Source organism: Artibeus jamaicensis, unplaced genomic scaffold (assembly GCF_021234435.1).
Source record: "Artibeus jamaicensis isolate MK-2021 breed Jamaican fruit bat unplaced genomic scaffold, CSHL_Jam_final contig_536, whole genome shotgun sequence".
Taxonomy (NCBI): Eukaryota; Metazoa; Chordata; class Mammalia; order Chiroptera; family Phyllostomidae; genus Artibeus; species Artibeus jamaicensis.
Genome location: NW_026521878.1, coordinates 1864550 through 1877351, shown reverse-complemented (window position 1 = coordinate 1877351; position 12802 = coordinate 1864550). Strand labels below are relative to the sequence as shown.

General features: G+C 33.7%; 1 protein-coding gene across 1 annotated transcript in view; it reads left to right on the top strand.

Annotated features, from left to right (window-relative positions):
- Positions 1–10300, top strand: part of DPP10 (dipeptidyl peptidase like 10) — a 713494-nt gene extending 703194 nt beyond the window's left edge. The window contains exons 22-26 of the mRNA XM_053669952.1: positions 3411–3510; positions 3760–3818; positions 3932–4004; positions 8125–8198; positions 10166–10300. Of these exons, the coding sequence (XP_053525927.1) occupies positions 3411–3510; positions 3760–3818; positions 3932–4004; positions 8125–8198; positions 10166–10300 (441 nt within the window). The remainder of the gene's footprint in view (positions 1–3410; positions 3511–3759; positions 3819–3931; positions 4005–8124; positions 8199–10165) is intronic.
- The last annotated feature ends 2502 nt before the right edge of the window (positions 10301–12802 follow it).

Below are 12802 nucleotides of genomic sequence, written 5' to 3'. Positions count from 1 at the left end.
ATGGTAGTGAGAAAGGTGAGCAAAAATTTAATTTATTCTAATTAATAACAGTATTGATTTTTATTTTAAAATAGAAGCCATTTCCCTAAAGTAAATTAAAGCAACATTTTCAATTGGTTTTTAAATGGTACTGAGAGAATAATATTCAATAGCTTTCATTATTATTGTTTTAAAGAGTATTTAGCTTCATTAATATCAACATTTCATATTTAAAAAATAGTAAAATTCAGCTCCATGTGTGGCAGCAATGATTTATAACCTACTTTCACTTTAGAATCACACAGAGAGCTCCACAGCCCATTTTCATAGACTGAATTGTTTTCCAGGGCATTGGTATGTTTTTAAAGGTCCACTGGTCTAGGGAATGCTCACTGAAGCTAGGAAGATGTTCTGGTTTGTTCTTTACTGTGTTATTATGCTATAAGAACTTGCTATTCAAACTGCAGGCCAGCAGCATAGGTATGCCCTGGGAGTTTCTTTAAAAAATGCCAAATTTGGGGGCCCAAACACCAGACCTACTAAATTAGAATATTCATTTTAACAAGATTCCCAAGTACCTTGAATGATGGACATTCGAGTTGAGACGCATTCTTCTAGGATCTGCTTCTCTTTCAGAAGGCACCATCTTTTTAGTCCTTGAGGTAATTAAACTCCAAGAATCATGTTAAACTGAGGGAAAAAACATAATATCGATTTATTAATTTATATTATTTATATATGTGATATACAGTTGTTCTGAGGGTTGGAATACTCAGCTATTCTCTCAAAACAGTCATATATATCATAAATAAATGATATATGATATATATTATATATATATTGTATATATGATATATAATTGGTTGAAGTTTGGGCATTTGTGGAATTAAAACTAGAAAAGTTATTACCTAAGTTGTAATAATCTAAAACACATTTCTCACAATGGGAATAGCATTACTCTGTGGGAAATACTTGAAACCACTTGAATGTGACACCTTTGTCTCATCTCTATTTTAGAGAAGTAGAGACAATACACTAAAAATCCTCACTCTAGGGGCAGAACTTTTAAGGGCTCAGCATGCTCTAACTCTATACCATTTATTCACTTGATTTGCATGACTCACCATGCCCCTTTCATACTTCTGAAGGGGACTAGAACATGCCACAACAGAATATGCCTCTTTGGCTGAAAGATTATTTTGAGCTGATTAATTTAAAAAACAGCAGACACTTTTACTCAGAGTTGAAGTCACTTCTTTTGAGACATTTACATTCATAAAGGAAGTCTCCATCTGTGTGTCTCTCTGTATCAGAAAGGGAAGTATGACTCTAAATTATAGGAAACTCTTAGTAATGGAGAAGGCACTGACTTCAGTGTGCATAAGAAGCCTTGTTTATGATTCTTTTCTGGGTAACCTTATGTAATAGATCTCCTTGTACATCTTTGTTTAGTTGAAGGTGGTATTTAAGGTGGTGTTGTGAACTTCCTCACAGAATTACTCAGTTTATCTGGTTATTTCTAATATGTACCTGAGGTTCGCATGTTAAAAACAGTTTGTTTTTTTCTTTTCTTTCTTTTTTTTTTTTTTGTCTATTACAAGGCATCTCAGCCAAGAACTCTGAAGGGTAGAAGGAAATTATTTTTCTCCCCTCCACTTTTTCTTTAGATGTGTTAGCACAATTAAGCCTATTACTTTTAAGTTTTGCTAATCAAAGGTTATTTTTGTCTCAATGAGACTGAGAAAAGAATCTCTTGGTGTCTTTATATAAATATTGTGCTATAAAAGATAAATTAATTTCATATATCTCCTAATTGTTGGGGAAGGTTTGCTCAAACTTCTGGGTACTAGCTGAATATTTCAGTACAGAATTGATATATGTAAGTTATAAAAATTAATGTTCCCTGTACTCTTCTAAGTTCATAGTGGAGAACTGCCTGTAGAAAAAAACAATTAAAAAGAGAAAAATGAAAACATGTTTATTGACATACATATCTCCTGTCTACAGGGGAGATATCCAGGAAAAAATGAGTAACTCTGTGAGGTGGCTTAGAATTCAGGCTTAAATTACCATCTTAATAGGGAAACAAGAGGATAGATGCAGGCCTTTTAGGAGAGATAAATGCTTGTTAGACAAGATGAATGGAACCTTAGCAGAATAAATAGAAGATGCAATTTGTGACAGTTTTTTTCTGGGTAGGTTGTTGACTTCTATTCCCAAGAGTCAGTCCTCCCTGGATTATGTAAATCCTGGGCAAGGGACCTATGACAATTGAGTGCCTATTAGAGGATCTGCCTTTAGTTCAGAGAAAGACTCTCCCAGAATTTGCTGTTTTTTTATGTACCTCTAGCTCAAAATAATCTATATGCCACAGCGTAATATTTTGGAGTGGAATGTTCTACCACTCTTTACATAAGTTCTCTGTCACTTTGATAATGTCTGACTGCATTTTGGACTTTTATGTACCAATATTTAAATGAAGCTCCAAATAAGAATATAAAATTATGTATTTATTATTACATGTGTTTGGTGAGAATAACATATTCCTATAGCAGTAAACCATACTAGATTCATCTGGAAATCTTTCAAGAGTAGACTCTATCATGCATCAATCACTTCAGAATTTCTGGTGCAAAAGCTTGGGTGTTAATATTTTTTAATACATCCTAGGATACTGTAATGTCCAGCAAGATAAAGAGAATTGTCTAGAACACAGTTTAAACTTCATTTTTAAAATGAATAGATAAATCAGTATGTCATTCCCTTAGCCTAGTATTACTGTAATTGTTAAAATCTCCAGTGGAATTTTTCTGGAAAGCTCCTGGGCTGCAAAAGAAAACTAAACATCTTGATTTATTTGTTAGGGATGTATAATTAAATTAACTCAAAATATTGCAAGAGGATATTTTTAAATTAAATTTAAACAATAACACAACTCATCTAACTAGCAACATTATTTACCACATCTCATTTCCTTCAAATATTTAATTATATGAAATTGACAGCAGAATATATATTTACGATGTTGGATTCAAAATATTTAATTCTTCTTTCTTAAATCTACATAACAGTTATTGATATTAAATGATTCTAAATATAATATCTGATTTTCCCAAAATGGTCTATGATTTAATAAGTACTGAGTTTAACTAGCTTAAAATTGTTTGGGGTGCTTTAGAGTTATTTGATATGAAACCAGAGAGCAGAGCTTTGACAGCTGGTGATTTTGTATTTTACCTAAAATTATTAAAATAACTCATTATATTAAAATGTAAACTCTTTTCAAAAATTTTATCTGTACAAAGTGACCCTTAGTATATAGTCTTTGTTTACATTTGGGACAGAAGATATTCTGATGTGCATGTTAGCAAACATAGTGATCAAAGCTAAAATTATCTCCAGGAATAATTGATACATGTATATCTTTTCAGGGGTATGGTGGCTATGTTGCATCGATGATTTTAAAATCAGATGAAAAGCTTTTTAAATGTGGATCAGTGATTGCACCCATCACAGACCTGAAGTTGTATGGTGAGTACTTCCTATAGAATGACCTAATATAACACACTGATTTGTAGAAAAAAAGTCCTAATGCCAAGAAGTTCGATTGTACTCACTTATGTGTTATCAGAGATTTTTTCAGCTGTTTTTCTCCTTTCTGATTCAATCAGTTTTACTGGAGCATGAAAGTTAAATGTGAAATGTAAAAATTAAATAATGAAATATGCTATTCCAGTGGTTTTCTGTTTATTCTTAAATTTCTGTTTTCTTGGGTCACAGCCTCAGCTTTCTCTGAAAGATACCTTGGCATGCCATCTAGAGAAGAAAGCATATACCAGGTAACTATTTGAAAACAATGAAGAAAGAAAAGTACTTTTGTTCTAAAATCTTAGTCAAAATGCAAAATTACATAGGTCTAAATACAAAGATTTTTCTGTTTTTTTTTAAATAGGCATCAAGTGTGCTACATAATATTCACGGCTTAAAAGAAGAAAATATATTAATAATTCATGGGACTGCCGACAGTAAGTATTATACTTGCTGCTAGTCATTGATGGTGTTTGAATTTGAGCAGAGGGGTACATCCAAGGACTTGCTTACAAGGGTTCCTATAAACCAACCGAAGAAGACAGCAGAGTTGCACAAAATCTGATTCATGATGGGAAGTGGGGAGAAGAAAGTCAGGACTAAGAATAAAGGATGTTATGAGCCTCGGTGGCAGCACTGAACAATCAACGTTCTACATAATAGAAATGTTTAATCTCTGCTGTTGAACACAGTAGCCACTGGCCACATATGGTTCATAAGCACTTAATCATTCTAAACACATGATTTTCTAAAAATCAAGAAAATGATTTTTAATTTTAATTAATTTAAATAATCACAGGAGGCTAGTGACTACAGCTATGTTGTTATTCAATATACTTCAGAAGGAAACTAAACTAGAAACAGCAAGATATCAAGAAGTTACCAGCACTGACAGGAAATTCTGAAGAGGCTACCCACTTAAAAAGTTAAAACAAAATCTTTCATATCAACTCTCATTTTTTTATCACATTAAATATTGGAGATGTATGTGACTGACATTACCAGCAATAAATAATATCATTTTATACTTACATAAAGTGTTCAGGGCTTAAAAATGTATATTTTATTCTGTGTAAAACTTTACAACAGAGGGCCAGCTATTTTACCATTCCACTCATAGATGAGAAAAAGCAATTTCAAGGAGGAAAATAATTTATTCAGGGTTACCTAGTAATTGAGCAAAAATAGTCAAAGCCTTGAGTCAATTTTCTCAATCTTGAACTTGTTTTTGTTAGTTCACTTTGTTCTGCCTCACTATTTTTACTCTATTTTACAAAGTATATAACCAAAAAGATGTTATAGCAAAGATCATAACAGGTCTAGAGTTTAACTTTCAAGCATGTCAGGCCAATGTTAAATCAGTATTCAGTTCAGTATGTAAGACATTTACATAGATGTATATATATATATATATATATATATATATATACATTGTTATTGTATGTATTTATATATATATTTTATATCTTATTAATTTAATCTATTATATATACATCTATGTATATGTATATATACATATACATCTATGTAAATAGGTAAATGGGGGACAAGATGAGACAAATCTCTATCTTCCTGAGATAGAATTCTGAATAATTTATGTAAGGATTCCCCCTCCCTCAAATAGGCAAACTTAACTCTCCTCCTTCCCTCCTTTGGAGTGCGTTGAAACTAGTGATTATGGGGTATGGAGAAAGAGTAACTTTACAGCAGAGAAATCAACAAACACCATTCAGCCAAGTGGTCAATGTTAACATCTACGGGGACAATTCACATTGATAGTATGTGCCCTTGATGTGATTTCATGAGAATGGCACCCTGTCAACTCTCTAGTCTAAGAAATAAAACAACATAACCCCAGTCTAACAATGAGAAAAAAATCAGACAAACCCAAATAAAAGGCAGTCTACCAAGTAAGTCAGCACTCCTCAGAACTGTCAATATCATCAAAAACAAAGTTTGACAAATTCTGACAGACCAACAGAGGTCAAAAAGACATGATGTCTATATGCTTCCAACCTGTGACAAATGTGCCATAATAATGTAAAATCTTAACAGCAGGGGCAATTCAGCGATATACAGAACTCTTGGTACTGTGTGTGTAACACTTCTGAAAATCTAAAACTACTCTGAAACCTTAAAAAAATACCTTAGGTGGCATCTTGCCTGTGTTGGGTAAAAAATAATGAAAAAGAAGAACATAAATATTTTCAAACACATTAGAATTATGTTCTAAGATATTAAGATGTATATTAGAGGTAAGCATAACAAGTAGCAATTATTAAGTGCAAACTATATGTCGCAATGTGTGCCAAAAGCTTTGAATATTATGTTACTTATTTTCCACAAAAATACTATAGGTATTGTTACTTTTCTGATTTCCAAAATTGGGAAAATAAATATTAATTATATAACTCGATGAAAACCACACAAATACCAATTCATAGAAGGAGGATTTCAATCTGACATTGAGACTCTTGCCTATTGTGCTCTGAAGCTTCTGTTGTAGGAATGAGCTATATTCAAGATTAAATAATTTTACATCTAGCATTCACTGTAGGATATATTAGTGCTATTCAAGTTCCTCTGTCAATATGTTGCAGCTTTCATTTTTCCTTTCTGACTCAGTCATGGGTCTGGTGCTTCATCCATCTGATGAAATAATACCAGAGTCACATTTTAAAAAATGCACCTATGTCTTTGCACATGGCACACAAATATGTGCACACATACACACTCATGCATATACTACACACATACCCCATATGTGCCTGGTGGCTCAGTCAATGACACTGTAATAAACCATCATGAATATTTTCTTCAAAAATTACCAGTAAATCAGTTCACTCAGTCAATCTGACCTTAATATCCCTGTGATGCGGACACCAGCCCCATGCAGTGTCTGCATCATTATGGATGAAATGAGACATTCACACAGATTACCAAGTCCTGTGGAGGAAAAGGGACAGCATGACTTCTCTCGAGGGGAGCAAAAGCCCAGGCCCTTGCTGGGACCAGCCTTTATTGGGTTTCTCAGCACATCACTTGATGATCCTCATTTACTATGCACAGGTTGCTTTAGGTGATTACCTTTCACAGAAAACAAAGAAGAAGATGCTGGTAATCATATCACAGAAGAAGGATATTTGCAAATAAAAAGGCAAGAGTGGTTGAACCAGTTACGCTCATCCTTGGAAGGTTTAGCATGATTTTTAGGAAGTTACTTTGCAGTAAATGTTTGCAACAAATCCGGGTGAGGGAGTTCCCAGTAAAAAGCAAGACTCAAAGCGGCCTAGGCACATTTCAGGCCTGATTCCCCACTGGAGAACCTATCCATGGGCCTGGGTCCCGTGCATCTCCAAGTGGGAGCTGGGCCCACGCCACGCAGAACAGTCAGTCTCCTACATCCCTATTTACCTTTAGGGAGGGGACAAATGACAAATGTGAATAAGCTTTGCACTAGAAACTAAGCAGGAATATAATCCATTTTGAAAATCCATTAATACATTTATCTTTGCGGCTGTGTCCACACCAAGCAATAATGGAGTCCCTTCCAAAAAGTTTTCCTACAATAAACAAATGAGCATTATGAGGATCATTTTACCTCAGTTATTGCTTCTATTCATTAGCATTTCTAGTAGCTTAAATTTATACAGCAAGTCGTAAACTTTTAAAGAGATAACATGGTCATTTTTCAAGATGTTGAAAAGGAAGCCTATATTGTCTGCTATGTAGTAGTATTAATCACTATCACACAGTTAGAGCAGTGAAGGTTCTTAAACTATTGATAAACCTGTACCAGTTTTACCAAGACAGTTTGAAAATGCTAGCTTAAAAATTATTTACAAAGATGTGAAGACATGTGTAGTATAGGAGTGAATAGCTCAGGCAGCCCATGAGTGAAGTGTTGTCCAGAGATCTGAGTGGTCCATCAAGTTTTCAAAGTTAGCTGGGGTCACTGCTGCCACTCAGCCCCGGCCTGCTGCACTGCTCGTTTCCGAGATCTGGACCTTCAGTTAAGGCAGAAAGAAGCTGGAAGGAAATAGGAGAAACCAGCATGATCCACATGAAATATTTAGCCTTTGAATAATGAAATGTGTACTTTCTTTTCTCAACATGCAGTATTCTTTTTGAATTTAAAATAAAACAGAATGCCACCATATAACTGAGATTGGGTGCTGGTAATCCTCACAAAAGAATAGAATCTGGTTTGTTGAATTATTACCCAAATAAGCATTTACTGTTAAAATTGTTATAATGGTACAATGGGTGAACAATTAAAATTGATGAATAATAGCAAATGATGTAAATCTATGTTACACCTGTACAATAAGTAGAGACTTAATAATATAGATCCTGTTTCAGCTTTTTGACTAATATAAAGCTCAAATTTTTATCATTACTGTATATACTGGCTTCCTAGTTAAAGCCAGGTATACATCTTTTAAATGTGTAATATACATCAAGTAAAAGACTTAATGTCTTTCAAAAATATGACATAAAATGTTTTGATCCTTATAAATGTATTTCCTTCAAATATCATGATTTAATTTCTTGCAGCAAAAGTTCATTTCCAGCATTCTGCAGAATTAATCAAACACCTAATAAAAGCTGGGGTGAATTATACTATGCAGGTAAGCCACTTTTTCAAAAGGATGTGTTTATGTTTTTCTACCTAGGTTTTTTGTTATGAGATTAAAACACAGCTTCAGTGCTGCTCCATCCTTTATGCTGGTATTTTTACTGTGTTTTTAGCTACCAAAGATTGCATTCTTCTTTTCTTAATCACACTGAGAATGTGGATCAGCTCATGCTTTACAATTGCATAATACTCTTTGCAATGTCTTTTTCTCCTTAGACTTTTATTCACATTACTGATATTTTTTTAAAAAAAGAACAATTCTCTATTTCTCTCCTAGTGCCTTTGTCTTTTTCTCATTTTCCATCACTCTTACACTAAAACGCGATGAAAAGCAGTTTGAGTAAATGTTATGAGAAAAAAGAAGAACTTAAAACACCTTTTATATCTGTGTCTTTAACCATATTTTGTAAATATTTGTTAAGGACTTACCTTAACAAAGTCTGAAGAAGGTATGAAAAAGGGAAAAAAATGATTTCTCAGCATAGGAAGAACTAAAAGTAGTTCAGCATATCTAAAACACAGGAAGCAGGGTTAGGATGGTGACAGATTAAGATGTGTAGATAAACAGATGGTGGGTCAGACTGAAACCAGAAAAGCCAGCATTCCTGCTGCATGTCACTACCAGACCCAATCAGCAGGGACAGGGATCGGATCTTTATGGGCACTTTATTCAGATGGCCGGCAGCATGAGAAGATGGGGGGGTTTGTACTCTAACAGACCTTTTTACTTTTCCTTTGAAGCCAGCTTTTATAAGAAGGAAAAGGTGTAGGTAATGGATTGGAATTCAAAGGGGGGGAAAGTGTTGGTAAGGGATTTGGAATTCAGGAAAGAGGCTAATCAGATAAAAGCTGCAATCTGGCATCCTTACATCCTTTCATCCTCTGACCGTTGATTTTCTATCTCATCTTGTGTCCTGGAAGATTTTCTTTATCTGTGTCTTAAGCAGTGCAATGTCTCCCTGGAACACAATAGCTCAGATACCATCTTGATTGCTTATGGTTCTTGGTGGTCTCCTGGACTCAGGGTGGGCTGCACCTTCGGTTCTGAGACAATAGCTTTTTACATGTATTAACTACCAAACTTATTGACTATTACTTAAAATGAAAAATTTCCAACTCTTGGGTTCCCATGTCAACACCATTAACAATCTGAGGGCTTAAAAACTTTATGTTAAAGAATTGATGTGACAGTATTGGTATTTATATTGTAGAAGTCACTAATGTCTTTTATATTGTCCAAATAAAAATGGCACTACATAAGACTGAATGGACAAATGGGACTTTATTTAAGACCCTTCCAATAAAAGAGAGAGGCTAAATTCAACATTGTTGAAACAAAGCCTTGTAAAACTTTTGAAGTTGGCTTGGAGGGATTCATAGTCCACCTGCCTTTAGTAATTGTCTTTACCAAAAGGTAACATAAACTTTCTTGTATCTTTATGACAAGAGGTAGTTTTACAACTTGGATCAAGGCTTTTTCCCTTTCACAGAGACTGGGAGATAGGGGTGCTGTCTCCTTCAATGTTTATGTATCAGAGAGATTGTTTCTAGCCCTTGGAACAACCCATTTCCTGGGTTGTAAAACTGGCAAAAGGCTGAAAGAAGATTTACATACATTTCAAAGGGACAGTGAATGAATTTACAGTCTTAGGTAAGGGATTGTAAAGGCACTAAGAAAAGGGAGGCCAGGGACTTAATGTTATGAAGAAACTGTCTAAAATTTTTTTCGCCACCAAATCTTAATTTAAATACATAAAAATTGTACTTTGTCTCAAATGTTCTTTATGAGTATAATAAACAGGGAAAGTTTAATATGAAAAACTCAAAATTGAATTAAGTGATATTTTCATTAGATATCATTTCCTGAAGTTCCTTTGCCATTAGGGGCTAAAAGAACGAATTCTGAGGGACAATACTAGCTTTTGGAACTTTAAATCTCCTTTCCCCTCAACATCGTAGGTCTATCCAGATGAAGGGCATAACATATCTGAGAAGAGCAAGTATCATCTCTACAGCACAATCCTCAGATTCTTCAGTGATTGTTTAAAGGAAGAAATATCTGTGATACCACAGGAACCAGAAGAGGATGAATAATGGACTCTATTTATATATAAATGAAGGGAATATTGAGGATCAATGAAGTCTAACCTAGAGACTGTAATATTGTAGATGCTCCAGAATTTCAAGGGCAGCTTACAGAGATGACACTGGAACAGCACACTCAGAGACGATAAACTAGAATTTGAATAAAGAAGTCCAAGTCTACTGTTTTTGCCAAGGGTGCAGAATCTGTTTCTTTGTGTAAGAAAGGTCAGAGGGTTGGTTTCTTGGGAGAAGTTAGTTTTGCATCGAAGTAGGTATAGTGCATGTTTTCTTCTGTTATCCCCTATTTGTTCTGTAACTAGTTAGTTGTTCTCATTTTAATTTCCATGTCCACCATCATCTTTGCGTATAATGCACAACTTATCAGCACTACGGGCCCTGATCTTTGATGGCTGAACTGCAGTCTAACACTTTCCTGTACCTGTACGATAAGTGCAAATCCTTCATTGTCTATTATTATGCTTAAGAAAATATTCAGTTAATAAAATCAGAGTATTTTATGTAATTTCTGTTTACAAAAAGACATTATTAAATGGGTCAAAGGTCATGTAGAAATATGGATTTTGGCACCTTCCGAAGTTCAGCTACTTATCATTAGATATGATATCTTTAAATCAACACATGAGTGTGCATCTCACAATATATATACACACTCAATAAATCTGTTTTCACATGTTATTACTGCTACAAAAGATAAACTTTTGCTGAATTAGAAGAAATGCTCTTTTACAGGCTACAATGGATGCTTTGTTTAATGAGCCAAATATGATGAAACATTTTTTTCCTATTCAAAATCTAGCTATTGCTTTCCTATAAATGTTTGGGTTGTGTTTGGTATTGTTTTTAGTGGTTAATAGTTTTCTAGTTGCAATTAAATTTTTTTGGATATGATACCTTGTCACATGTAAATTAGATACTTAAATATTAAATTATAGTTTCTGATAAAGAACTTTTGTTAACAATGCAATGCCACTGAGTGCTATTTTGCTCTTCTGGTGGAGAAGGCTTTTTTTAAAAACACTTGGTCCTTTTACTTCTCTCTGTCAATGCAAAATCAATTCTCATTTTCATTGTAAAAGCAAAGAGCTGGATCATTTCTTTTGCCAGTTCCTATTTAATATTCTGTGCCTGCCCAATTCACCTTTTACTGTTTAATTTAATACTCCTGGTGAGAATTAAAACTGAATTTTTTTTCATTTATAAGCCAAAAATTCACAAACAGCAATGTTTGCTCCTTAACTTGAGATTAAGGCACAAAATGCCTTAATCCCTATGCTGTGTTGATTTGCAGTAGTAAGTAAAATACTAAGTAACTGAGAGTGTAAAATAAACTTAACTGTATGAAATCAATTTAAGTTATGAAAACATTAAATTTGGTGATTAAAATCAGAGTATCTTCTCCCTTCATATAAGGGATTTTCAAGATGTCTAAAAGTCTGTAACAGTTCATATAAATCTAGGCAACATAGTATATATTAGTGGTTTTAAAAGTTCCTTAGGACAGGCTGGATAATCATGACATCAGAACACCAGGAGGAAATTTTAAAATGTTACAGAACTGCTCAGCATACCCTCCTATTTAGTCAAAGGATCAACCACCAAATCTGAGTATTTGAGAATGTATGACTCACTATGGGGACATTCTGTTATTCTGAATGCTTCGCAGTAGTGTCTTTACTGCTCCATTGAATTCAATTTCAAATGGGAAAGGCTCTCTTTTCTGAAAGATCCATTTTAGGTCTTTTTTCAAGAATAGTAAACACATTAAAAAATAAGTTGCAGTGTTTCAAAGGAAAGTTTTTCCTATTTTATTAAAACGGAGATTTCTTTTTAGGCTGATTTGAAGTCCAAGTGAAGCTTTTAAATCAACGTTTTTGAATTTCAACCACTAGAGATTTTTATGATGAAAATAATTATGTTGTCTGAAAGATGTGGTTTTATTGAATGTCTATTTGAGTGACATTTAAAACGTATTTACCTTTTACTGTTCATTATTTCTCTTGTCTTATTATTATCAATGTTTATCTATTTGTCAATTAATTTAATAGTTTATAACATGAAAGACATTTGTCTGGAAACCACTTTCACCTTCAAGGCCCAATGCAGTTCAAATGAACACATACTGTTTAGTAGGAAGGTGGAAAATTTTCATTTTCATAAACTCATGTTTTGAGTTTAATAATTGGTCCATTGTAAACACTGGTTTTTAGAGGAATAGTGTAAGTGGGACTTTCCTTTTATACATCTGCCTTTGATCATAATTTCACTATTTTATATGTATTTATGCATTGCAGTATTTTCCAGGAACCCAGTAGCAAGCTGTCCAAGTGATATTTCCCCCTTAAATTTTAAAAAAAATAAGCTAAACAATAAAAAAATAGGTTAGCTGTATTAAATCTTCCACAGAGATAAACACATAATTTTTTGAAACTATTTTGAAAGAGAACATTGTTTTTGTCACTAATTTCCTCCACTGAGGCCCCTGACAAAACA